Below are 27,884 nucleotides of genomic sequence, written 5' to 3'. Positions count from 1 at the left end.
GTGCCCTCTAGTTATTATTCCTTTTAAATGACCAGTACATTAATGTTTTGATTTGTTGCATATCTTTATTGACACTATTCAAGTTGTATTGATATAGATCATATGTTTTGATTCTAAATGCTTTGTAAATAAAAATTTTTTTTCAATTTATTGTAGAATATAAACTACATTAAAAAATGGAAAATGATAGTCCTGTAATTTATGGCCTTGAATTTCAAGTATGCAATACAATTTAAATATATATAAAATATTTTAATTATTATTACTTTACAATTTATTCTTCTTAATCATAAACTTTTGCAAATAATAATTTAATATATATTATACGGAATATAAATCTTATTATTCATTCTCATATGAATTTATAAAATTTTAAATTTAAAATGTAATGAAATTAACACTTGAAATTAATATATTTTAATTATTAATTCATAATTTATATATGTAATAATATATATATATATATATAATTCATATATATAATTCATAATATATTTTCTTTTATAGACAAGAGCATTATCAGCTCAAACAGCAGAAACGGATATTGTTAGATTTTTAATTGGAACACAATCATTGAAATTTAATAATAATCAAGTTCATTTAGTAGAGCTTAATGAAGAAACAGGTAGCTTAAAGACTCAAGTATTTCATCATTCTATTGGAGAAATTTGGTCTTTACAAGCTTCTCCTACAGATCCCAATGTATTTATTACTTGTTATAATACTTTAAATGGTAATTATGAAATTGTTTTTTTTCTTTTTAATCAAAATAATAAATGTTAATTATATTTAATAAAACAAATGGTTTTATTCAGATGATGGTTCTTGTCAAATGAAAGGAGCACTTTGGAAGCTGCCAGAATTAAAAGAATACACAAATAATATTGAAAATCTCAAAAACTTAGCAGAAATTGATACCACACCATATGGTACAGATCTTAAAACTATTGCTTATCATCCAATGGATTCAACAAAAGCTGTTTCAGTTGTAGACAATAAATTTATATTGTGGGATTTAGCTAATGGTCCACAGGTAAAAATGGATTTCAAAATTATTTATTAACAGGTATATTTTTTGTTATATTATTTTATTTAGGTTACTACTTCTGGTACTCTAGCTAGTAAAGGTCAGCCTCGTTTTACAAATGGAAAATGGAATCCTCATAATGGTTGTAATCAGTTTGTTACATTGAATGAAAATAATGTTCGTGGATGGGATTTCAGAAATCCTTCTGAAGCTTCTTGGACAATTTTATCTGCACATTCTCAAATAATTAGGTATAAAATAAAATTTTAATTTATTTTTTATTGATTTTATAATTAATTATAAAATAATAAGTAATTAATATTAATATTACATTCAGAGATTTAGATTTTAATGTAAATCGTCAATATATTTTATCTACATGTGGAGATGATGGTTACATGAAATTTTGGGATATTCGATCACCTTCTGAACCAGTATTGTCTCGTATGGAACATTCACATTGGGTGTGGAGTATTCGAATTAATCGTTTTCATGATCAATTAGTTTTAACTTCAAGTAGTGATTCAAGAGTAATATTATGTAGTATTGCTTCAATATCTTCAGAATCTTTTGGACATATAGTATCCCCTGAAGATGATTGTACACAAAATGATTATAATTGCAAGAAGAACAAGTAATAATTAATAATTAAATTATATTATAAATTAAATTATTATATTATAAAAAATTAAATTATATTGTTTTTAGACTTGAAGATGGAGTTGTTGGTAGATATGAAGAACATGAAGATAGTGTTTATGCAGTTGAATGGTCATCTGCAGATCCTTGGACATTTGCATCACTAAGTTATGATGGTAGATTAGTTCTTAATAAAGTCCCAAGGAAATATAAATATCAAATACTTCTTTAAGTAAAAACTAATTTATGAAGTCAAATAAAAGATAATTATATATATAAGGAATTTACATTAAATTTTATTTAAAAAATCTTATTTAAATTGTTTAATTTCTCTAAAAACTGAAAAAGTTTTTATAAATATATTAAATATATCAATTTGATTTGTTTATTTTGGTGTTTATTTTATAATCGTTCGGAAATTTTACTTGCTACATTCCTTAATTGTCCATAAACTTTTGATGGAGGACTACCCAAAATTAAATTACATATAGCTCTTCTTGCTAATTGTATGTTTTGAAAAGAACCGAGTATATGGATTTTACTATCTGCCAGTACAATTCTAGTCTTTGTTACATTTTCTATTGTAAATTTCGTTCTTCCACTTTTTCCAGCCAATCTTCCAATTGCTCTAGAAAGATGGTCACCCTTTAGAGGTTTTACATCCTGAATTTCAAATGATTCTACAAATAAATCATCTAAACGTAACAAAGCTAAGGCATCTTCTACTTCAAAACCATAAATAAATGCTTTTATAAAATCTGCTCCTTTCTGCAAATTAGCAATGTCAGGAGTTTCTGGAGCTGTTCGTAATTCTATATTTCGAGTTTTCAAATTAAATCTAATTTGTAATTGCAAATGTTCAACGATAGGTGTAAATATTTTCATCCAATTTTCTTTTAAAGGAGTATATCTATGAGCAGGTACAGATATCTGAAATTATTTTAGTTTATTTTAATAAAAATATTTAATATATATTATATCATTAAAGTTCAAATATAAATCGAATTAAATTTTTTACCTTCCTTTGTTCATCGCCTTGTACAGTTTTAGCTTTTTTTGAGGTTATATACGAATTTGTTTTTCCTTCTATACCATTAATTACTTCAACCTAAAAAAAAAATAACAATAATAATATTAAAAAATTAAAAAATTTAGAAAAAAACATAATTATTTAATCTAAAAGTCAAATCAAATATTACTCAAATAAACTAATATTTTAAAAATTTAACATAACCTTTTTACTTACTTCCATATTATGACTTTCATTTACATGTCGCTTTTTTCTTTCTTTAGATTTAATAAATTCATTCGTTTCTAAATTATTCTTTTCTTCTTTATCTATACTCATTTTTAAGAATATAAATTTTATTTATTTACAAAATATAAATTGTATAATTAATCGTATAACACTGAACGAATACTATCCCGCTTATACCATGCTCTTTTACATTGATATATATTTACCGTTATATACATATATATAATAAAACGTAAGTATATACAGTGACAAATTATGAGCCACATGCAATTTTTAATTTAATTTTTGTATTGTAATTTAAATATTATATATTATATATATATATATGTATATGTATATATATATATATTAATGTATATATATGATATGTATTTAAATATAAAAAAAAAAATTAATAAATTTATATAATAAAACTATTATTATCTCTATTATATTTCATAAAAATATATATACATGTAACATATATATAAGCACATGTTTATAATACTATTTCTATGAAGAATACGATTCTTAATTTTTAATAAATAATATTTGGTTTTTATTATGCAAAAGTTTAGCTATTTCTAGCATATATTTATATACATCATTTTTCTTTGTGATATTCTTTGTGAATATATTTATATGTAAGTAGAAAATATTTTATATTAAATATTAATCAAAATATTTAGAATAAACATTTAAAATATGTAAATTGTTATATTATAAAAGCTATAAATTACCTATATTTTAGTATTTTTAGTTGCAGACAAAAATTGTAATATTTATATTTTAAATTATTTTGAATTTTCATATTTTTATATTTATACATTGTTTTGCGAATATAATAATAAATTTATTATCCGTATTGTATATAAAAATATAAAACTTTAATACTTATTAATAATCTTATAATCTTAAAATAATATATAAAATATAATAATATATAAAAACAATATGTTAATGTTATTTCTAAAAAAAATTTTATAAGAAAATTATATATATAAAAATATATAAATATATAAATAATATTGAAATATTAAATTACATAGAATATAAAGAACAAATTTTTTTATACTTACTATCCAAAAATGTACATATTTTTATTGATTTATTTATTGATCTATTTATAAACTATTTTTAAAAAATTGATTTTTTAATTTGATAAAAAGTGAATTTACTTTTAAATATTTTAAATATTTAAAACTTTTAAATATTTTTATTTTATTTTTACTGTAAATAAGTATTATTTATTATTTCTATAATATTTTAATAATTCTTTTGTAAATAACTTATCTCACTCATAATCATCTTTATATATGAAATAAAATTTTGTGAAATTATTAAATATATTTATATCATACTTTCACAAAATATATTTTGTTTTAAAATAAATATATTTATAAAGATTTTAATAAGCAAAATTGAAATTATATATCATTCATAAACTTTGAGTAATTTATAAGTAGAAATAATTGATAAATATTTAACATTTACATTAAATTTATAAATTTACAAAAAATAAAAATCTGTTTCAATTATTTTTGTATTCTAAAACATTAAATAAAAAATATTTTTGAAAAAATTATATTGTACATGACGTCAAAACGTTTTAATATGTTAAATATAAAATTGATGAAATAAACAAAAATTATTATAATTTCAAAAATATATAAAAAAATATTAATTTAAATCTTTTTATATTTATTATCCTGAAAGAAAATATTTGCATATGTTTGCAAAATATTATTTGTTTTTTATCACAAAATAATTATTGTTAAATTATAACTAGGAAAATTGATATAACTACAGAATGTATTTTTCTATCATAAATGACCACAAAATCACTTTGATTTGACAAATATATATATATGAAATATCAAAGTAATTCATGAAACTGGGTATGATACAAAATAAGCAATTGCATCTTTTTATAACACATTTTTCATTATCCTTTAAGTTTATGGTAATAATTAATAACAAGAAAAAAACCTTCGTCAATGTGTCTACAATAATTATTAAAAGGTACAATTAGCAAATTACTATATTGTGTATCCACTTTGTGTAATAATAGGTAATAATATAATTGTAATATTTTTCTCATAATCATAGCGCGATTTTCTTCTCACGTGCTATCGTTTTCTACAAATATAATATTGTATCTAATTTTTTATTTATATATATATTTATATTTATGTATCCACTTGAATTATTATCAATCATTTACTTTTACTGCTATTTATATCAAATACTAAATTAATCAAATACTAAAAATACAAATGTTTTGTATACAGCAAGTTTTAGAGTCATCAAGTTTCACCTAGGAGCTGGTGATTTTAAAACGCATATTCATATTTGTGATAGAATATTAGTGGCACTGCAAACAAAATTAAGGAGCTTGTAATGCATTCATTATACATACATACACATGAGCATAAAATTGAACATTTTAATTGGTATAATTATTATAGTCTGCATGAAAATAATGATACATTATGTGTTTATGAAGCACACTATAAACACCAATTATTTATTGAGCGTTACAAATACACCATTTTTTAAAAATGTGTTGAATATCAACAATTGTTACATATTACAATCAACTTGTGATCTTTGGTGTATTAGTATTATTTGTATTATAATACATACATACTACATATGCAATTATATGGCAGACAAACTTTAGAAGCTCCTTAATTATGTAAACATGCAAAATATTTACTTATTTTTAAAATATCTATATTTACACGCAAGAAAGCTTACTTTCTTTATAATCATATAAATGTAATATTCAATAATAAAATTATAACATAATAATCCCTAACTTATTTCTCTATTTTAAAGATAAAATATTGTACATCGCAATTACAATTTATTTTTTTCCTGCTGATTCTTAAATTGTATTATTAAATTACTGTACTTTATATTATATGTGATTCTATTACAATATATAGGGCTGAATCAAATTAAACGCACAATTTAGATATTCATTTCTTTATATGTTTTATATACAGCATAAATTCCCACCATGTAAAATAAGCATGCTACTATTTACAATATATGAGTCAAGGTCTATTGAAATAAATTTTGTTAAACAAGCAATGTTCTAACTAAATAATTTAACTTAATATTAAAAATAGAAGAAAATTTAACGAAATTATTCAAAATGATTTCATTCAAAGATGAAATTTGTTAAAATTTTTCCTATTCAAAATATTATTGAATTCAATACTCAACGTTCATATGACAATATTTTTTTAAAAGATACTATTTGATAGCCATCAAAGCTTCTATAAAGAATATGAAGAAAATATTAAATTTTATTCAATTTTATTCTTTATAAAATTTAAAAATTATATATTAATTTTTATAAATTAATATAAAAATGAAGAAATAGTTAGAGGAAGTTTATTTTAAAAATTTTAAATATATGATTCTAATTTAAATTAGAATTTATTCACTTATTAAACAATACAATTTTAATATGAAGGAAAAATAACTATAATATAATATTTTCTTCATTTCTGAAATCTAACCTGCAGATGCATATTTACTTAAGACAAATAACGGAACGTACACAGAATTATGGAACAATTGCATACACATTACTGTAACATTTTAAATGCAGATTCTCAACATAAAAAAATGCTGTGATGGCTATCACAGATTCATTTTAAAAATTCCAACTCTCAACTGTATAATTTACATTTATACAATATAAAACTAGATTATCTGTTCACAAAAACAATTGTTCATATACAATAGTTCATATACATCACATATATACATACATAATATAATATATACGTATGCGTACACATTTCTATATATTTTAAGTGATGCCAAAAGAGTGCTTCTAGTGTCGTTAGTGCACAATCACAAAAAATAATTAATAGTATGACAATGTTGCACAATTTGAATTATTACTAATTTAATAAAAATTTAAACAGTTTCTATATACAATGAAGATGTATCTTTACAAGAAATTATTTACAAAATATATTCATTTATATATTACCTATCAAATTAACATTGTATTATTCGTTTTTCTATTATAATTATTCTTATTATATTTATATATTTATGCATGATTTATCCCAACGTTTATTCACGTTTTATAAATAAAATAAATCCTTCTTAATAATTCTATACTTTTGCCTTTTGCAATATTGTGACTCAAGACAAACTTTTTGCTGAAAGACCATGTTCTTTGAAATAACAAAAAATAGAATTTTTTAATATAATATAAATATTTTTTATAATAATGACAGAAATCTTTCACAATAAAAATTATTTTGATTGAATACATTATTCTATATGAATATAGAATTTTAGAAATCTTTTATTTTAGAAATAGAATATTTTTTATAATATAAATGTAAATTTAAATAAATATTTTAAGTTATAAAATGTTACCAAAAACATTACTATAGTAAAGAATTTTGTATATAACTATTTGTTTAGTCAAAAAATTTATATAATGAATAAATCAAAATTAATATAAAATATTTTTAAACAAAGTCTATCAGCAAAGTTGTCAGAGAGCAGCGACTCAAGCCCCACCAATCAATGAAATTTGTCCTTGAGAAATGTACATTATTTATGGCAGTACAGTCAGATTTCATTTTAATGCATTAAAAATTTTGACTTTCTTTTACCATTATTAATCTGTATATGTAATATCTAATGATATTTCAAAAAAAAAAAATTTAAATGTAAAAAGTGTTAATTTAGTTGTTCTTCATTATTTTTTATCATTCTTAATTTTGATCAATAATCTATTTATTAATAAAATAATATTAGATTTTCAATTAATAAAATTTTGTTTATATTGAGGATATAACATAATATTTTACAAAATTATTAAATAAAATTTTTTTCTATTAATTAAATACAGAATTATACAAGCTTGGCAAAAGAAAGTTGCACATTAAGTCGGCAGTTTTGGATCAGTTCAGTTACTTAAGATATAATGCATTGAGCAGATTATTCTGAGTAACCAAACTTTGCTGTTTAGGAGTAAATTGTAATTGAGAACGCTTAGACGGTAACAAAAAATAATAAAGTATTTTTTATTTTTTATTTTTATGATGAGCACTTTAAACATTTAAAAACGTAACAATAGTATCCTAATGCCTACAAATTTATTTCAAATATTTGTATAATATTATGAAATATAAAATTTATTTTAATGAAACTCAGCATATATTTTATTGCAACAAAAAATTTAAATACCATCTAGCACTCTACAAATACGATACTCCTGATATATATATATATATATACATATACATATACACACATATATATATATATATATATACACACACAGCAGCATTGTGCGGTATTGACGCATGCAGTTTCACCAGGTGGGGTCCAGCCACACGGCGATCACATAACCATTTGTAATAGATACACAATTAGTCGGATAGGCCTTGACGAGCGACGGTAGCTAATCACTGTCAAGGTCACTTCCCGAAGGTCATTTGTTTTCTCGGGATATTCGCCTCCGTTTTGCTTGCTCCGTTGCTTCAGCTGTTACTAAAACAATGTTCCCGCTGTACGAGGTGTCTTTAATTAAAATGGTATGTGAAATGTATAATTTATATACATAAAGATAATAATAAGATAATAATGTAAGTAATAATACATTAAATGCTTAACATAAATGATATATATATAAATTTGAGTATAAATCTATATATAAGGTGTAATAATCGTGGACTTTAAAAAATTGATTTTAGAAACCAAAATAAACATTAAAATTAGTATATGAAAATGTCGATTGAGATTTATTTATTAAATTATAGGCAATTAAAATTTGCATTAGACGAAGCAAGACAAATAGAATGATAAATATTTATTTTCATTATCTTATTTAACGTCTCATAAATATATTAACACCTTGTATATATAGTGTTTGTTTATCAAATATTTAGTTTTTATTTATAAGTTGTATTATAATATGTACAAATTTTACATACCAGCACCACTTCGAGTTTTTCGTCTAGTAATATCTTCTGTAGATCTAGACGCACCTCTTGTATTGCTTGCTGGTGTTGCCAATGGCGAAGCTGTATTCTGTCGAACAGATCTTCTTGTTGTAACTTCTCCTAAGGATTCATTATTGGATATGGAAGTACCACGTAGTCTTTCCTTTCCGGCGGTAACTATCGCGGTTGTATTCGGTTGTTTAGTAGTTAACAAACGGCTCTCTCTTTGCACTCTATTACTGGCATTGAAATTTGATATATTACTGGAATTAATTTGACTGCCAGAAACAGTTGTGCTTGTATTTGTTCTAGAATAACAAAAATTTATTTACGTAGCAGGGCTCTCAAATCTCTGACAAATTCAGATATGCTGCTGCTAAAAGAATGCTGAACCGATGTTGCTTACTTTTGATCTTTAGATTTTGGAGATGCAGCGGATGTTTCGTCTGATAATCGCATTCTTGCTTTTCCTACAGATTCAATCAATGGCTCATCATCAGACGAATCTACTTCTACCACAATGGGACCTAAAAATACAAAAATACTTGTATCAAAATATCCAGGTTCGATTTCAAAATAATATTTAAACAATTTAAAATTAATTAGTCATAAATTAATGACTGAAATTGAGAAATAATCATTTAATGTTTATGCAAATGAAATTAATAAACTATATAGATAGATGTAAATATATATTTATATAAGAATACATACAAAAATATGTATGTATGAAATAATTTTAGTGATTCAATATAACAATATTTAGAATGATCAATTATTATTGGCACTTTTATTAACCTGTTTTTGGCAGTCCTTATTATTTCATGAAATAATATAAATAAGCAAATACATATATCTAATGAAATTTTTTTTAAATATTTATATCCATGTAATTTTATCACCTGAAATATTAGTTTAGTTTTCAAAATCTTAAACAATGTTTTGCAGGAAATATTAAATGGCGAAAACTGTTTTATTTTAGGTGGAGGTATCTTAATATATTAAGATCATTTTAATTTCTATGTTGTAGCACCTGTTAATAACGAGTTCAACGATCTAAAAGGTGCATCAAGGTTACTAAAAGTAACCATTAAAAATTCATATAATTTATTTGACAATTATGCGTCAGTTTGCACTAGTAATTCTCGTTCTTTATGTTGTCTTGTAGTCGTCCTAAAAACTGTATACTTTTTTGCATTTATCTTTTTTTTAAAATTATAATAACTACTGAAAATTTATTCATTTTATAACATACTACTAAACATTTATTTTTTATGTTCTATAAAACATTAAATATTTACTTAGGCCTGGTTACTGCCCGTTTAATGACCAGATTTACATACATCAAAATGGCTGAATGATTTTCAACTGTGTCCATTTTGAACACCTTCCCAAGAAATGAGAGAAATATCTTGAAACTTTGTAGAATAGGTCATTGAACTCACTTTAAAAATTGTTATCAGGTACTGATAAAAAAAGATAAACATCCATTTAAAAAGATGGAGATGACCTTAATATGTTCTTAGTATGTTCTTGACCACCTAAAATGAAAATCTTTGCATCACATGATAATCCCCACAAAACAATGTCTTTTGTAGGAAAAATGTTTTCATAATTCTAAAAATAGTGATGTTGTAGGTAATAAAGTTACATGAGATATTTTGTATAATATATATCAAATAATATAGCAAATATATTATAACAGAAAATAATATTACTAAATTAATATTACTAAATAATGAAAATAATATAAGATAAACACCTTTTTTAGTCTTAGCCAGTATATTAAATCCCTTTTTTGGCTGTTCTTCTTTGACAGGTACTTGTTTTTTTAAAGCAGCTTCATCAACACCCATACAAGCTTTTATAAGTTCTGCAGCATTTTCTGAACATTTTCGTTTTCCTGGTCGTGGTTGTGGATCATCAGCAGTGCTAGATGCTACAGAACTTTCACTTTCCTGACGTTTTCTTTTCCCCACTTTTATTGTCGTATTAGGAGATAATTTAGATACTCCTAATTTAGGACTTGCTTTAGCATAAGGTGATATGCTGCGTCTTTCTTCTAATTTATTAGGACCATGAGGACTACCTTTTGGAGTCTTTATGATATCAGGACTATTTAATTTCTGGGATCTTGTTCTTAAAGATCTTTTCTCATTAGAATCATTCGGTATTTCTATTAGAAGCTGTTCTAACAATGATTTTGGTGGTCTTTTAACATAATCATCTGTATTATTAGAATTCAATCTTTCTACAAATTGTGTTTCATCATTGTCTTCTATACATATAACATCTTGTCGTCCTTCTAATTCTTGTTTTCTCCTACGTTTTCTTTTGACATGTTCAACATCACTCGAATCCACTTCTGGATTTTGTGCTGCTGGGCTTGGAGTCTCATCTCTTTGTAAAACTACTGGATTAGAGTATGTATATAATGGTGGAGTAATTCTAATTGGTTGAGGATCTTCACCAAGAGGTGATTGAATACCTATGTTTATATCACTTGCATCATTTACAATTTTCTTAACCAAATCATCTGCAACTTTTTGAAGATTCATAGAAGACTCCCTAATAGATATTTGTTGATGACTTTGTACATTAGATTTTTGGTTTTGATCGGAACATTGTTCTAACTTAACAGATGTTGCACTTAAAGAGTTTTTTGTATTATCTGATCGATCATTTTGCCTTGTATCATCAACTTTTTCATTAACATTAGATTCTACTTTGATTTCAGAACTAAAACTTGAACTACTAGAACATGAGTTGTCTACCACCACCTTAGCCTCATTTGTAAGTGTAGTATCAAGTTTTTCTGTCTTTATCTTATTATAAGCAACATGATTTTGTATTACAGGCACACCATTATTATTTTGTCCATGAGGTTCATCATTTAATCTAATTGCACTATTACCATCTATGACTGTTTTTACATTGTCTTCAGATGCACTTTCTGGGGTTCTTGACACTTCATGTTTCATATTTGTCTTACCCTGCTCATGCTGATTGATAGAAGCTTCTAATTTAATGCTACAATTGTCTTTTTCAGAAAAGTCATTTGTTTGTTGCTGTGCGCATTGTAATAAGTTATCACTATCCACTGTACTGGATATAGAAGTAGTCACAATAGTCACAGATCCTGACACTAGAGGGCTGGATACACTTTTATCAGTCACTTCTAAACTAGGAATCAAGTCACTATGACCACCAGTTCTCTGTATTGTTGAAGTTGAATTTTCACTAGATATATTTTTTGTGTCATGTTCACTGGAATTTGATATATTACGATTTAAATGATTTTCAAGATAACTTGCTACGGACACAGGACTTAACCTTTGCGGGCCACTGGATTTTAGAAGTTCCGAATGGGAATTTGAACACATATCACTACTACTAGTTGAGGAAGGCACGTTCTTATTGGTGATTGGTAGGGTAGATTCCCCTTGAATAGCAGTTTTTGCACTGCTTTGTGTTACTGATTCAGTCACTGGCCTATGCAAAGGAGATTCCCCTTGATTTGGTGATTTCTCTGATAGAGCATCCATTGACTCAATACCTGAATCTTCACCACCTCCTCCACTGCTGACTCTTTCTACACTTGCATCCACACCAATTGCAATTGGAACTGTAGTTTCAAGTAATTTTTGTTTAACTTTTGCTTCTGTTACATTAATTTCTCCAATTGGTAAAGTTGGCTTGCTGGTAGGTACATCAACATTTTGGGATCTGGGAACTTGGTCCATTGAGTTTCCTATTGTTGAACATTGTGTTTTTAATAAACTAATTCTTTGTGTATTATCCACTTTGTTTTCTGTAGATCGGTCAGATTGTTTTACATGATTCTGAATTATTTTTTTATGACCAATATGTTCTATTTTATTATGTCTGTTAATGATAGTATTTGCATCATTTTTTGAAACCATGTGTTTTAATTTCTGATTAATAGTTTGACTTTTTGTTATAATATTACAATTTGTTTTGCAATTATCTGTTTCTGTTTTAATTTTTCCAGAAATAATTCTATTTACAGGTGATTGCGTATTTTTCATAGAAGTTTCAACATGTGTAGATACTTTATTTTCAATATTAGTAGATGGATTTGAATCATTTTGTGTAGATATAATTGGTGGTACTAATCCAGAAGTTTCATTTTCAAATGATGAATTACTAGCAGATTTTATATTTGTATTTGTATTTGTATTTGTATTTGTATTTGTATTTGGAACTGTACTGGCTGAAGAACATTCAGAAATGGTCTTCTGATTATTAAAATGTGTGGTTTCTGCATCTTGAGATTCTGAAATATATTTTGAAAAACAATTAATGGAATATTAAATAAAAGTATGTAATATTTATAATTTATGTATGTCAAAATTTAATATATATAAATGTAAAAATATTTATGAATAATAATAATAATAAAATATTAAAACAAAATATGAAATAAAATTACAACTTTATATTTACCTCCTAAATGCAGATCTTTCTCATCCATTAAACTTAATCTTCTCCTTTTTTCTTGGCTAATTAAATCTTTTTTAACACCATTTACTTCAGTTAATCTTGAAGCAACAGCATTTAAGGTATTCTTTTCGATTGATCGAGAAATTTCACTATCGCTCGTTCTTCTAATTTCTCCTACTTTTTTGACAGTATTGAAATCATTGCCAGTCAAAAGTGTATCAACTTTTCTTACAGACTGACTTGAATCACCTTTATAATTAAGTTTTCTCCATTTTGCTTGATTATCTAAAATTCTACCACCAGACAATAAATTTTGTTCACGATGTAAACCATCTCCTGATTCTGATTTCTTTTTAGAATCTCTTCTTTTAGTTTTTCCTGCAAAAATAAAGCAATAATAAATAGGATAAGAAAATTATTAAAAATTTACAAAATAATAATTTATAATAATAATATTATGAATGTTATGAAGAATGAATAAAAAATATTCTGATTTAATACATTATAAATTATAAAAAATAATGAAATAATATTAAGAATTAAAAAAATTTTTTGATTCTTAATTTGGAGAATATCTTACCTCCTCCTATTTTATGCTCCTGTACATGATTTTGAACATCTAGTTCAACTTGACTTTTTGTTAAAGACTGTTGTGTATTCAAAGGTTGATTCAAAATAGTGGATTTATGTTTTGAAGGGGATGGTATTCGGCTGTTTAATGGTATGTCATCAACATCACTACTTTTACTTGAACTTGGTTTTGTAATACCAGTTTGTACACGTACAACATCCATAGATAATTCTTGTTTTAAGGCATTAGGTTTTGATACAACTGTTTGAAGTATATTATTAACTTTGCTAATAGAATTAGTACTGTTGATCATCGTGTTATTAGATAAAGGTAATTTAGATGCAGATGAAGTACCTATAATCATGCTTAAAGATGACTTTTTTTGCAACAATTTGTTCCCATCTATACATTCTTTCATTTTTTTTAATTTTCCTCTCCTTTTTATATTAGTAGGGTCAGACTCACCATCTTTTAGGGATTTCTTTTCCTTTTTTCTGATTTGTACTACAGAAGCATTACGTCCTCTTAAAGAAATGTGTAAGGGAGGCACTCTTGGTTCATCACCAGTTCCTGAGTTGGGAATACCAGTAAACATTTTATTTACTGATTTATCAGCTTTTCTAATCGGTGGTGTGTTTACAAACGAAACATCAACTTTATAAGCTGGAGTAACAGGTTCAGATTTTTCTAACTTTAGTCTTAATTTGATTTTCTCTCCAGGCATCGGACTTTGTGCGGTTTCTCTGTTAGATTTTATTCTGCTATGCTTCAAACTTCCTTCACTGGCAGTAGATTTCACTGTGGTTTCGGAATCTGACTGATCCGTATTTGTTGTTGTATCATTTCTTCTTGAGAAATTACTGTCTGCATCGTCGTCAGAAAATATGGAATTTGATCGATCATTTGATGGTGATGGAAAGGAAAAGAAATCATCTTGATTATCTACTGCACTTTCTGGTTCTGAATCTGAGCTCTCACTAGGCATTGGTTCCAAATGTCCAGTTAAAGGGTTAATAAGAAATTGTCGTATTTTACCAGTTGATGTATATTCTGGTTCAGGTGTCTCTTCTTTAGGATTAGGAGATTCAGAAGTTTCAACCTTAGTAGCAGGCGAAACAATATTACTATTAGAAATATGATTAGTATGAGATCCACACTGAGAAAAGGCACCTGAAACCTGATTCGTAGTTGGCAGACGAATGGTATTAACCTGAGCACCTTGTGGAATAGAATTATTTTGTGCGTTCCACGTGGTCCCATTAGCGGTACTAGTTGTAGTTTGATAATTTCTGCTTAAAATATTTTGACTTTGTCCATAACGAAAATCAGTTGTAGCATTAGTGTTAACATTAACATTTTTAAGTTGATTATGATGTAATTGTTGTTGCACATTCAATACTTGATTTTGTTGTCCTAAATGGGACTGTGGTGGAACTTGTTGTCGTGAATAAGGAGGTGGAGTTTGTTGACGTTGATTATTTAAGTAACTTAGCCGTTGTTGTGGAACATTTATGCCTACTGATGAATGTTGCATTAATTGTTGTTGTTGCAAAAGTGGTTGACTGGAAACGGATGTAGACTGTAACGATGTATTTACATTTTGCGATTGTACCAAAGATTGTTGTTGAGTTGAAATCTGTTGTGTAAGTAAATGGGGAGAATTTATATTTTGTTGATTCAATTGTTGTTGTTGTTGTTGTGTTAAATGAACTTGATGTTGCTGTTGCTGTTGAAGAAGTAATTGCCGTTGTTGCAAAGGTGTTCGAATTTGCTGTCCATTTACTGGATGTCTAATTGGAAGTTGACTTTGTAATTGTACTTGTGATGGTCTGTAAGCCAATTCTTGTCTGATGGGAAACTTTTGCTGTATTTGTACTTGAGCATGTAGTGATGATGCAGGTTGTTGTATTTGTCCACTAACAGAAGCTTGATGTACTGCTTGCTGGGCTATATTTTGTGCAACGCCACTAATTACATTAACTGGATGTTGTTGAGAAATAGTTGAAGATTGATTAGCATTAACAGTTGCAAATGCAGATGTAGAAGATTGAGATAAGTCAGAAACTACTGTTGTTCCTCCTATAAGATCCTCTGTTCTAAGAGAATCTAAATTCGGTGGTGATTCATTAGGTGAAGCTAAATCTTTTCTTCTAACTGTTGGTTTTTTAGTGGGTCTCATACGATTTGTAAGTCCAGAATTATCGATAACTGCTGGTGGTAACATTTTCTGACCAGGTATCACATTATTTGGATGCGTATTAGCATCATTTTGTAAAAGATTAACAAGAAGTGGACTGGACAAAGCAACTTGATTTCCATTACCATTTGAATTCCCTGCCAGATTGTTATTGTTTGGTGACAGACTAGATGTAGTGGTAATTGAAGACTTGTACTGATTTGTTAACTGACCAACTGATACAACTGATTGAGTAGTAGTATGACCAGCTGTTAATGTTGTTACTGTCGCCAAATTCTCTTGAGCAGGATAAGGCGGAGGTGGCTGAACATGGTGTTTAAATTGCATTGTATTTTTTATTGTGGTTGCTTGTGATTCACGATTATGAATTGCTTGGGCAGCATGTGTCATACTGGCAAATGGGAATGGACCATTATAATTATTCCTAGGCGAAGCACTGGGATTAGTTACAGTTTGATTTCCAGAGGCACCAACATTGTTACTGCCTGATGCGGACTGTACAGATTTTGCAAGAAAAGGTGGAATAGGATCACAGTCTGTGGGTGCAACTACATTTGGAGAACGAAATTGTGGTACTTTTTCCGATGATGTACCTGAAAAGAACACAATATGTGAAAGAAGTTTTATATTATATGAAACTAAAAATATTTATCAAAATATTTTATAATTTTTAATTTTATAAAATATGTAAAACATACCAGCTGCAATTATTTGAGCCACATTACGTAATGCTGAAGAAATACTAGTTGTATTACTTGGACCAGGTAAAGCTGTTGGAGGTTCACTATCCATATTAGATGTATTGCTAGTGGATTCATTTTGAGATTTGGCACTATTGTCTTGTGAAGATCCTGAACGTAATACAATTTCCTGTGCCTCTCCACTAAAGCGATTAGCTATCCTCAATGATATTACCTATCATAATTCATAAAATATACTTTATCTATTGTTTTAATTTTCTTTTATCTTAATTTTATTATTATTGTAATTCATTGTTAATAAAATATCAAATAATATATTATTTATTAATATATTACCTGATCTCCCTCAACTTGTACTGAAAGAATTCCAAGTTGTGTAAGTGTTGGAGAACCCTGGGCTGCTAATTCTCGAAGACGTAGTGCAGCTTCTCTGGGTATTGAAAATGTGACTCTGACAGAATTCCATGGCTCTACTTTATTTACTCTTAAACCATCACCATTATCTATAAATCATAAAATATCAAATATAATAATGTTAGACATTCAATATTTAATATTCAATATAGCTAATATATTCAATATAGTTAAGTTAATAATGTTAGACATTCAATATTCAATATTTAATATAGCTAATATATTCAATATAGCTAAGTTAATAATTATTAATTAGAAATTTATAATTATTATCTATAAATATTACCTTTGCAAAGCAAAGATTTAAGATGATCAACAATGATTTTAAATTTGTGTGGAAACTCTGGATCTTCTAAATTACCTTCACACGTTATAACTGTTTGAATTAGATCACCATCACTATCAGCCGCCATGACTATAATATACAACAAATTAATATTCTAATTATATGTATATATAAAATTTTATTTAAAATATAATAAATATATAAATCTGTTATTATAATTAAAAAAAATTTTATTTAATTTATTATAAAAATTAATCAGAAACTAAAAAATAATTAATTTTCTCCAATAAAAAATATAACACAATAAAATATTATAATATTTTAATATTAATTAAATGTAAAAAAAAATATTAAAAAATTTATATTTAATAAAATATAAATTATACAATGTATAATTGTATAATTAATATAATATTATATAATTCATTATACTTACCAACCACAAATCACATACTACCCAGAGAGGTTCAAACGCCTCAGGGTACCACTAGAATATGTGGTGATAAGATGTTTGACTGTCGGTTTTAAACCGACAACTCCAAACCACTCCAACACTAACAAATATATTTATTGTTGCTATAGAACAAAATAATATATTTTCATTAGATAAATTACATAAGTTAAAAAATTTAATAGTTTAATTTTATAATAATTTGTAATAATTTCATAATTAAAAATTTTAATTAAAAATTTTAATTAAATTTAATATATATCTGTTTTGACATAATAAAATAAAATCATTTTATGTACCATATATAAATATATGGTAAGACATAATTTAAACATTTTTTTAATAAAAAAATTGATTAATATATAATTTATAAATTATAATTTTAAATATAAATTATTCATTAAATATATATCTTTATATAAATTTTTAATTAAATTAAAAAATTTTTAATTTTTAATTAACCATATTTATTATTTCTTATGAAATATTTTTAATTTTATTTAATATTATCATTGATACATATTTATCTAAAGATACTTAAAATTATCTAAAAATATTTATAATAAATTTATTTAAATAAAAAATAATTTAATAAAACAACTTACCAATTATAATCTGAAAGAAAAAGAAAAGAGAAAAGAAAAAAACAAAAAAAAAAAAAAAAGAAATAAAAAAAATAGATTAAATATTTTCATAAAATAATAAATTATCTTTATAATATTGTTTTTAAAAATTTATAAATAATAATTATTATGATATAGATAATTTGTTGTAATAATTTATAATTTATTATAATTATTAAACATAGATATTAATTTTAAATTACAGTCATAAAAAAAAAATTTGTTGAGAGTTTTAGAATAAAAAAAAATTAAATTAAAATGTTAACAATAATCATTATAAAATAACAAAATAAAAATAATTTAATTACATAAAATATTACATATTATATTAATATTAATTATTTAATGTAATTTTATTTTATTATGTCAATAAATTATATTTAATTATAATATTTATCCATAATATATATATTATAAATAATTATAACAAAATTACAAATTACGAAAAAATTATATAAATATTTAAAAACTTACAAATTGAATCAACTTTGAATAAATATATAAAAATAATAAAACAAAATTCAAATATAATACAAAAATATCAAATAAAAATGTAAAATAATATTGACAAGTCGAAACAAAACAAAAACGAAAACATAGTGCATAAACAAAAAGTGAGGCCAATGAGCATTACTAGGTTATAATTTGATCATGATTTTTGTCAAATTATAGCGATTAATGAAGAAAATACAAAGTTAGAATCAATTATACTATTAATATTTACCGAATCAAGAGATATATATAGCATAAATAATTTTGGACCAAAACCTTACTACTCACGAACTGCAATTAAAATCTTTTGGGCCATAAGACAGGGGCACAACTTCTATGTGGAAGAAAATAGGTTATAGAATATTTTTTTCAATCAGACATAAAATGTAAATTGTTGCGCTAATCGAAATTTAGTATCCTGTATAAACAACAGCTGATTTTGACAATTTCCATAATGATTTTCGATAAAATAAGGCATCCAGAGCACTAGATATCGGGGGGCCACCATTTTGTCCGTCGGGGGAGGTGTACGTGAAGTGGGCTCAAGCATGCTCAAGATAGACCGTCAAAAGTCTGAACATTTTTATTTTGCAGCTTCCTTGTATACTTGATAATTACGTATGCTTACCAAAACAAAGTTAAAATTCAATAATGAACAGCATGGTAGCCAACGAGCCTCACTTCAGTCTTTGCACAGAACGATTTCATACCGTATGAACACAAGAAAATTTTAACGTTACCCCATTTCTTTCCAACTTCGTGCGGGATTTCTCGCGTTCAAAATGCACGGAGCCACACCACAAGAACACTAATTTTAATCTAAAATATGCCGTGCAAGTCTTATTTCACTTTTTGCACACAGCGCGCGGTAGGAATCACGAAAAAACTCGACATAATCGGTAATATAAAGGGACAAGTCATAAAACGCCATGAACAATAACAAGGAGCCGCCATTTGCAATGCGAACAACTGACATGCGCAAATCAATCGCGCGGGGCATATTGGGTATTTGTGAGGCGCCATCTTGCTATTCATTTTACATTTAAGTTTCCTAACCTTCCAAATCATTTATTAAGAATATAATATTTATTATTTTATTTATGGATTTCATATTTCATATAAATTTAATACAATAAAATAATTCATATTAATTTAAATGATAAAAAATTATCTATTATAATTTTTAATGTCATATAAAATTTTTACTTCTATAAATAAATAATATATGATTAGATTCAATATTAATATCATAATAATAAAATAAAAATACTTACTTAAATTTTTTATTTTAATATAATGTTACTTTTTTATACTTAAAATTAATCATTTAAAGATATATTTAGCATAACTCTTATAAATTTAATATGAATATATGAATTTATATATTCATATTTAGTAATTTAATTTATATCTCTAAAATAAATTATTTTAAAAACATATTATATAAATAAAAGTATTATTAAAGTACTATTTTTTATATAGGAAATCTTAAATTTATTTAAATTATATATTTAATTTTATGTTTAAAAACCAATTTCTTTTTATAACATTTCTTTATTATGAATACATATAACTTTAAATAAAATTTTTATAATACCACTATTATTTTATTGGTATATATAATATTTATCTATAAAATAATTATTTAATTATAAGATTCCATAAGTCCAGCTTCATTCATTATTTGTAATGATTTCATTGGATCATAAGTTCTAAAATATAATAAAACATGTATATAATAAAAAAAAAGCAAAAAATAAAAATTTAATATATTGATATTATTACTTATAAAATTCTTCAGCTTTTCGTTCATATCTATCAGTAACTAAAATCTTCCAACTCATGCCAGTAAAAGTACAAAGTAATGCCGCTATTCCCAAAGTCCTTCTAACTCTTGAAAGATGAAGGTCACGAAGCTGGGGCTTTGGTAATTTTCCTTCTGCCATCTGAAATATTTTATATGATAAAATAAATAATATACATATAAATTATATATATTTATATCATTTACATAAAAAAATTATTTTTTTCACAAACATTTTTATTATAAAAGATTAATTCTTTCTATTTCTATCTTTAATATTTAGTTTTACAATTATTAATATTAATATTATATTAATATATATTATAAGTAATATTATATTATTTTATTATAATACATAATCATTAATATTAATCTATTGATTAGTAAAATTTATTTATTAAATATATATTATTTAAAACAAAAAAAATTTTAATATAATAAAACAAAAATTACTCCATTATTCGTCATAGCAAAATAAATGAAAAATCTATATTTTATAATTTTATTTTGTTATTTAATATTTTAAAAATGATACCCACGTTAATTCAATTTCGATTATATGTAATATTTAATATTATATCAAATGAAATAATTCAATTTTTAATAAAATTAATTATAATAAATTTATCTGAGCTGAAACATTATGTAATATTCGATACTTTTTTAAAATAAAAATAATAATTGATTTAATTGTAAAAATATACAAAGGTTATTAAAAAAGATTATTTATATACTTTTACTTTTAAATAAAATGATGTAGTAATTTACTCAACTTTAGACGATGTTTTATACACAAAAGTAACGTCAATAGAATATACTTACTTTATTCGGAATCTACTGGAAGTCTTTCATAAACTTACAAACTATATGCCTATAAATTGTAGATGTGTTCTGTAAGCGATCATTTGTAAGTCTGTATATTTTTAAATGAAACTGTTCTTATATAAAATAAAAAATATATTATTTGATTTAAAGAAATTATATATTTTCTATGTTAAATTTAAAAATAAAGTATTCTTATAATAAAATAAATTATATAATTATAAAATTAAAATTAATGTATTTATGTCATAATATTTTTTTAAAATGCAATATATTATTAATATAAATTTATTTTAAAAATATCAATTTAATAAATATTAACTATATTATATTATATTAACATTTATTATTTTTAAAATTGTATAAATTATTATCTTGTATTATAATTATATAATTTCTAATTATATTTATAGTTTATTAAAAAGTAAACTTTTAAAATATTTCTATTGAAATAAAGATAAAAAAAAATAAATTTGTATATTTTTTATAAAATAATAAGAAATAATATTAAAAAAGATTTTTTTTTTAAATATTCATAGATTATATATAGCATAATGTTAACAGTTAATATTTGTATGTTATAAGATTAATGATTTCAAAGTCTTATAATTTTTATATATCACTTTCAATATTATAAATTCATTAAAAAAATATACAAAATATATATATATATATATATATATATAGAAAAGCAAAAATGATAAAAAATATATATATATACATATATATATATATAAGTATTTATACTATATAAAATATATATATTTTTTTATTATTTTTTTATTTTTTATAAGTATTCAAATTTGACACATGGTGTTATCAATAAGCAAAGTGAATTTTGTTAAAGGTTTTTGATTAGTAACACCATCTCTTTGTGAAAACATTGAAACTTCATATAATTATTGGTAATAAAATGAATTGTTTAAATATTATAGATCAGATATAAAATCTAACATCATAAATAGACATATGATAGGATATAATATACAGATAAGAAATTTTTTTAGAAATTCGAAAATTTCAGATTGATATTACATGCGACATTATCGATTTAGTTTAGATAGATTAGATAAAAATTATATTAGTATTATTAGTAATGAATTAAGTTTTGATATAAAAATTATAAATAAGATTTAGATGTTTCAAAACCAAAATAGTTTATGAGACACCAAGAATACTTTCAAAAATCTCTCTGAATCTAAAATTTGACTGAAATTTGATTGAAATTTTGTATATAAATAGTTTTATTTCAAAAAATATAAATATAAAATATTTGAAAAAAGATTTTTAGAGATTCGAAAATTTCATCCATTTTCTCTAAAATTTAAAATTTTGCAAAAAATGTTTTATCATTTTTATATCTATTACTATGTTATCGATACAGCATTGATTAAAAGAAAGCGGAAACTAAAGATTAGATATAAAATTTTTATATCTCATTTGTAAATAAATCTCCATAAGAGTTTTCTAAGATTCTCCTAAAAAATTATTTACAATATTATAACATTCGAAATGTTTATTATATACCATTCAAGTTCCACTCAAAGTTTCCATATTTTTTATTTTTTATTTGCATTCAGTTTCGAAAATGATAGTAATATTAGCATTATACAATTAATATCTATTGTTATAACACAAATTAGATATAGAAATAGATCAATTATGCAATGTATTTTTTTGTGATTTAAGTCCATAAGATTTTAGCATTTGATTATCATTTTCGTGTCACTCGCATTATTACCAACAGAATGTAAAATCTGAAATTTTAGCGTTCATTTTGGCAGAATATACATAGCTAATTAAATAAACAATTATATTTTAAAACAATCTGTAAAATAATCAATTGTCTGATTGTTTGGCAAGATAACAAGGAGAAAGATGAATATTATAGTTTTCTGTTATAATGAATATTAGCATCATTATATGCAATGAATATAGCATAAAATATTTGCATCTTTATTGTTGAAATTTCAATTTTTGTAATTTCATTGTGTTGTTTCACATTTTATTTATTTTACATTCTGCGGATCTAAAACTTGACATTGGATTTGACACATTTTATGTTCAATATAAGAACACTCTATGAGCAATAAATTTTTGATTGATTTACCTGTTATATATTTTTAATATTGTAGCATTTATAAGAGTAAATAAATAATAATCACAAATTTTGTGTGTACAAAGTCATATATATATAAGAAAGAAAAATTTTATATAATAATAAAATCAATTTTTTTTTGCAAAAATTAATCGCTGAATGGCGATAATGTACAAAGAAAACAAATTTAAAATTTTATAAAAATTTTTTTTTTTACAAAATAAATTCAAAAATTATCAAAATCAATGAAGATTCTCTATTTCTAATTAATCCTCTATTTGTTGATTAATCAATATTAATTATTATACAATAAGCAATGATAATATTTTATATGATAACGTATCATTTTTTACGGTCACGAATCAGTATAATATTTGGAAAGGAAAGAGGAGATTTTACTTAAATATAAAATTTTAGTTTCATGAATTTATTAATACAAGATATTAATAAAAAAACTTTCAATACTTACACATTGAAAGCTATATATATAGATATTATTAATATATTAAATACTGTCTATCCAAATATTATTAACATCTGTATTCTATAGTAATCATTATCAAGTGTTAAATTAAATCGATATGAGGATTTTTTAAATTTCATCCTAAAATAATATCAATATATCAAAATAGCATCATTTTTATTTGAAATATATCCAAAATAATAGCATTTATTACATTTGCACGACAAATGTGTTTTACCTGCACATTAATTTTTTTATTTCCTTTTATATATATTTAATATTTCTTAAAAATAAAAATATTTACTTTATATATATATAATACATATATATATATATATTTTATATATATATTATAAATATTAATTTATATATATATTTATTTATATTATTTTATAATAATAATATAAATAATATATTTATATTATTATTTAAAAAATATATCTATATTAAAGAAAAAAATTTTTTTATATTATTTTTATAAAAAAAGATAAAAAGACATAAGAAGATAATCGAATACGGAAATAAAATGTTTATAAAACAAGTTTATTAAAAATATTTTACGATAAATATTTCTTTTCGAATAGGCTTAATTTTCATTTTCCTGAATATATTTTCATTATTTGTAAGGAGAAAGAAGGGATTATTATAGCCTGCTGATATATTTGTGTCGCGTTTTTGAGTTTTTCCAGATATATAACATATTTCACATGAATGATTAAATTTTTATCATTGATCAGTCCATTTGATTCGACATTTGATGATGATAGTGAATACAATTATATTAATTCACATGGATAAATCATTCAATGTATTAATAATATCTACATACATAGCTTTCAATATTAATAATGCTAAAAGTTTTCATTAATATTTTGGAAATCAATAAATTCCCGAAACTAAAATTTTATATTTGTTCTTTCTTCCCTTTTCTCTTTCCAAATATCATGCTGGATTCATGATTGGATATCATATGGAACTTAAATATAATATATATTTTTAAAAAGAAAAATTAATTAATTTTTAATTTCTATATTTTTAATTAATTACTTATTTTTTTCTTTTTTTGATTAATTATTTTTAAAAGAAAAATTCTATTTTCTTTCAGGCTGCTGAAATCAATAACAAACTTCTAAGTTGGTATGATAGTCAACTTTAGTTTCGAAAGAATTTAAGCTGATAATCTTCATATCTGTCTGTAGTCATTATAACTTCAGTCATTATAATTTCGGTTATCTAAAAATTGTTTTATATTTTAATTTTGTCTAAGTCTTCAAAATCATATATGTAAATGGAGAAGACTCGTTTTTCAATTATTAAAATAAACATATATATATAAACGCGCGCGTGTGTGTATGTAGTAGTAGTAATAATAGTAGTAGTATTAGTAGTAGTAGCAGTAGTAATAGTAGTAGTAGTAGTAGTAATAGTAGTAGTAGTAGTAGTAATAGTAGTAGTAGTAGTAGTAGAAAACTTAAATATATATTTGTCAATATATGTTCAGTATCATTTATTTAAGATTTCAATGAAAGTATTGATTCGATATAAAAATGTTTACCATTTCAATAAATACACATATTTATTAGTAATCAATTGAAACAATACATACATTTATTATAACAGATTAGTAAAATTATTAACTAAATTTAAAATAAATTGAATAACATTTTCAAAGTTACCGAGATAATAGGATAGATTTTTTTCTAATTATTAATCAAGCATGATTATTAAAAAGTAATAAAAAGTAATATATTATATTATGTAATAATATATTACATATATTAAACGATTATTCTTATGAAAAGTATACGCTTTTAATCGATATAAAATTTAAAGGGCAGGAAAAAAAGGAAAGTGGATTCTAAATTTAAAGTTTTAATATTATTTATTTCGAAATATTAATAACTTTTGATATTGAATTGATTATTGAATTTTGTCTATACAAGTAACTAATATAATTTTCCAGTAGTGATTTACAGTCAAATGACGAATAGAGACGTAATAGCTATAATGATCTCAACATCTATAAGGTGTCTCATATAAAATATACGCGACAGGAATAATTCTAGCTTATTAGTAATTGGGAAATCAAATATTTTTTTATCTCTATATAATACTATTTTCCTAATTATAAGTGTTTACTATAACGAAAAAATCCATAGCAAGCTGGAATGTTTTATAAATTTTTTAAATCCGAAAGATTTTAGAATAGAAAGAAATTAAAATATAAAGCAATTCTTAGACGATCAAAATTAATATACGACCGAAATTAAATTATTACAATGACTGATTGATTATTACAATGAATAAATATTAAATATTAAGTGAAAGATTGATCATTGCAACATTATTATAATTTTTATTATTTTAATTTTGATTGGTTAAAGATTATATTATATTTTATTTCAATATTTCATGGATCTGAAAAAATATCCAAATTTGCTCTAGATATTGTGATGATTAATAGATAATTGGTTCGCGTTATATAGTTAGATATTAAATATATTATTAATTTGGCTATTGTGATATATTATTTATTTGAAGTGATGATTGTATGCTAATACACAATATTATGGCAAAATATAGACAAAATTCAATATAACAATAGTAAGAATTTTTTGCAAATATTTTGAAAACTAAAATCGAGTGATAATTATATGTATAAAAATATTGATTTTTACAACATATTGAAAAATCATTGATAAGTTTCATTTCTTAAATAATTATCTAATTTTTTTAGAATGTTTTCTGAAATTAACTTTAATTGATCAAAAATTATAATTGATCAATCTGTTAATTAATTAATATCTTATGATTGATCTTAATAAGCTCAAAATATAAAATAAACTTAAAATATTTTAAACTTTTTGTTTTATATATAACCGATGATCAACTTTAATTTTCAAATTATTCATAAAAAGTTTTAGTATTATGTTATAGTATTATTAAATTCTGCTTGTATTAAGATAATTCCGTGATAATGTTTATCATACAAGTTAAAGGCAATTAATAATCATATAATAAATTTTGTAAAAAATTAGAATTTCTTATAAATTTGAATGTTTTTTAAAGTTTCCTTTATAGCATATATAAGGTATCTAAAAAGAACAGGATAAAAACTTATTATATGTTAATGACTAAAAAAAATTCAAATAAAATTATATTCAGAAATTTTTTATTAAAGAGTTATAAGCATATAAAAATTTTTATTAATTGTTTTTATTACAATAAAATTTCTTTTTTCTATAGAAATGTACAATTTCATTTGTTGAAAGATTTTTCAACCTTTTTCGAATATTCCTGTTATTGTAGAAATAATAATAAATTTTGAATACACTTTCAAAATTGGTCTTCTATTTTTATTACATTTTTATAAACTAACTATTATAACCAATATAAATGGAAATTCAAAGAAATTGTTAAGTGACTAACTGATTAATCTCAATGTAAAAATTTTCTATTAAACTATAATTTATGTATGTAGTTATATAATTTATGATAAACAATTAATATATGTTGCTAAAATTTTATCATTATCATTGATTACACATAAATTCATTGTATATGTATATATATATATATATATATATACATATGCAATATATATA

The 27,884-nt window shown here is 23.4% G+C and overlaps 4 protein-coding genes and 1 long non-coding RNA gene across 15 annotated transcripts; 2 read left to right on the top strand and 3 right to left on the bottom strand.

The window, feature by feature from the left end:
- The first annotated feature begins 14 nt into the window (after positions 1-14).
- On the top strand, positions 15-2,054 carry LOC107993532 (EARP-interacting protein homolog). The gene is made up of 6 exons (XM_017049992.3): positions 15-218; positions 508-733; positions 816-1,033; positions 1,097-1,278; positions 1,365-1,661; positions 1,736-2,054. The coding sequence occupies exons 1-6, from the start codon at positions 177-179 to the stop codon at positions 1,896-1,898; spliced, it is 1,128 nt and encodes a 375-aa protein (XP_016905481.2). The 5' UTR covers positions 15-176; the 3' UTR covers positions 1,899-2,054.
- Positions 1,287-3,211, bottom strand: LOC107993533 (RNA-binding protein pno1). The gene is made up of 3 exons (XM_017049993.3): positions 2,913-3,211; positions 2,685-2,774; positions 1,287-2,596 (listed from the first exon to the last, which is right to left on the bottom strand). Exons 1-3 carry the CDS (start codon positions 3,012-3,014, stop codon positions 2,069-2,071), a joined length of 720 nt encoding a protein of 239 aa, XP_016905482.1. The 5' UTR covers positions 3,015-3,211; the 3' UTR covers positions 1,287-2,068.
- Positions 3,212-5,621: 2,410 nt separating this feature from the next.
- Positions 5,622-20,067, bottom strand: LOC107993508 (putative mediator of RNA polymerase II transcription subunit 26). Of its 7 annotated transcripts, none has more exons than XM_062075947.1 (11): positions 19,381-20,067; positions 17,963-18,102; positions 17,527-17,655; positions 17,163-17,329; positions 16,824-17,040; positions 13,938-16,718; positions 13,361-13,735; positions 10,656-13,190; positions 9,300-9,420; positions 8,885-9,201; positions 5,622-8,471 (listed from the first exon to the last, which is right to left on the bottom strand). In XM_062075947.1, exons 3-11 carry the CDS (start codon positions 17,651-17,653, stop codon positions 8,383-8,385), a joined length of 6,729 nt encoding a protein of 2,242 aa, XP_061931931.1. In that variant the 5' UTR covers positions 17,654-17,655; positions 17,963-18,102; positions 19,381-20,067; the 3' UTR covers positions 5,622-8,382. The 7 variants fall into 7 exon arrangements, with proteins under 7 accessions (XP_061931931.1, XP_061931930.1, XP_061931928.1 ...); XM_062075946.1 differs by having other exon boundaries at positions 19,721-20,067; XM_062075944.1 differs by having other exon boundaries at positions 19,833-20,067.
- Positions 8,268-9,668, top strand: LOC133666199 (uncharacterized). The gene is made up of 2 exons (XR_009829994.1): positions 8,268-8,485; positions 9,370-9,668. It is a non-coding gene; the product is annotated as an uncharacterized LOC133666199 (long non-coding RNA).
- Positions 20,068-20,626: 559 nt separating the features above from the next.
- LOC114576932 (uncharacterized) lies at positions 20,627-21,955 on the bottom strand. Of its 5 annotated transcripts, none has more exons than XM_062075961.1 (3): positions 21,719-21,955; positions 20,878-21,038; positions 20,627-20,804 (listed from the first exon to the last, which is right to left on the bottom strand). In XM_062075961.1, exons 2-3 carry the CDS (start codon positions 21,036-21,038, stop codon positions 20,738-20,740), a joined length of 228 nt encoding a protein of 75 aa, XP_061931945.1. In that variant the 5' UTR covers positions 21,719-21,955; the 3' UTR covers positions 20,627-20,737. The 5 variants fall into 5 exon arrangements, with proteins under 5 accessions (XP_061931945.1, XP_061931942.1, XP_061931943.1 ...); XM_062075958.1 differs by having other exon boundaries at positions 21,637-21,736; XM_062075959.1 differs by having other exon boundaries at positions 21,670-21,735.
- Between the last annotated feature and the right edge of the window lie 5,929 nt (positions 21,956-27,884).

This window comes from Apis cerana, linkage group LG6 (genome assembly GCF_029169275.1).
Source record: "Apis cerana isolate GH-2021 linkage group LG6, AcerK_1.0, whole genome shotgun sequence".
Classification (NCBI taxonomy): Eukaryota; Metazoa; Arthropoda; class Insecta; order Hymenoptera; family Apidae; genus Apis; species Apis cerana.
The sequence above is the reverse complement of the archived record's forward strand: the minus strand, read 5'-3'. Positions and strand labels throughout refer to the sequence as shown.

Excerpts from the sequence above, each read along its gene's own strand:
- LOC107993508 (XM_062075947.1), bottom strand. The coding sequence starts at position 17,653 with ATGGCGGCTGATAGTGATGGTGATCTAATTCAAACAGTTATAACGTGT. Across the intron at positions 17,330-17,526 it reads TAAATCTTTGCTTTGCAAAG|ATAATGGTGATGGTTTAAGA; the intron begins GTAATATTTATA and ends TATGATTTATAG. Across the intron at positions 9,202-9,299 it reads CCAAAATCTAAAGATCAAAA|AACAAATACAAGCACAACTG; the intron begins GTAAGCAACATC and ends TTGTTATTCTAG.
- LOC107993533 (XM_017049993.3), bottom strand. The coding sequence starts at position 3,014 with ATGAGTATAGATAAAGAAGAAAAGAATAATTTAGAAACGAATGAATTT. Across the intron at positions 2,775-2,912 it reads ATGAAAGTCATAATATGGAA|GTTGAAGTAATTAATGGTAT; the intron begins GTAAGTAAAAAG and ends TTTTTTTTTTAG. Across the intron at positions 2,597-2,684 it reads AAGGCGATGAACAAAGGAAG|ATATCTGTACCTGCTCATAG; the intron begins GTAAAAAATTTA and ends AAATAATTTCAG.
- LOC107993532 (XM_017049992.3), top strand. The coding sequence starts at position 177 with ATGGAAAATGATAGTCCTGTAATTTATGGCCTTGAATTTCAA. Across the intron at positions 219-507 it reads TTTATGGCCTTGAATTTCAA|ACAAGAGCATTATCAGCTCA; the intron begins GTATGCAATACA and ends TTTCTTTTATAG. Across the intron at positions 1,279-1,364 it reads GCACATTCTCAAATAATTAG|AGATTTAGATTTTAATGTAA; the intron begins GTATAAAATAAA and ends TATTACATTCAG.
- LOC114576932 (XM_062075961.1), bottom strand. The coding sequence starts at position 21,038 with ATGGCAGAAGGAAAATTACCAAAGCCCCAGCTTCGTGACCTTCATCTT. Across the intron at positions 20,805-20,877 it reads AAAGCTGAAGAATTTTATAA|AACTTATGATCCAATGAAAT; the intron begins GTAATAATATCA and ends ATTATATTTTAG.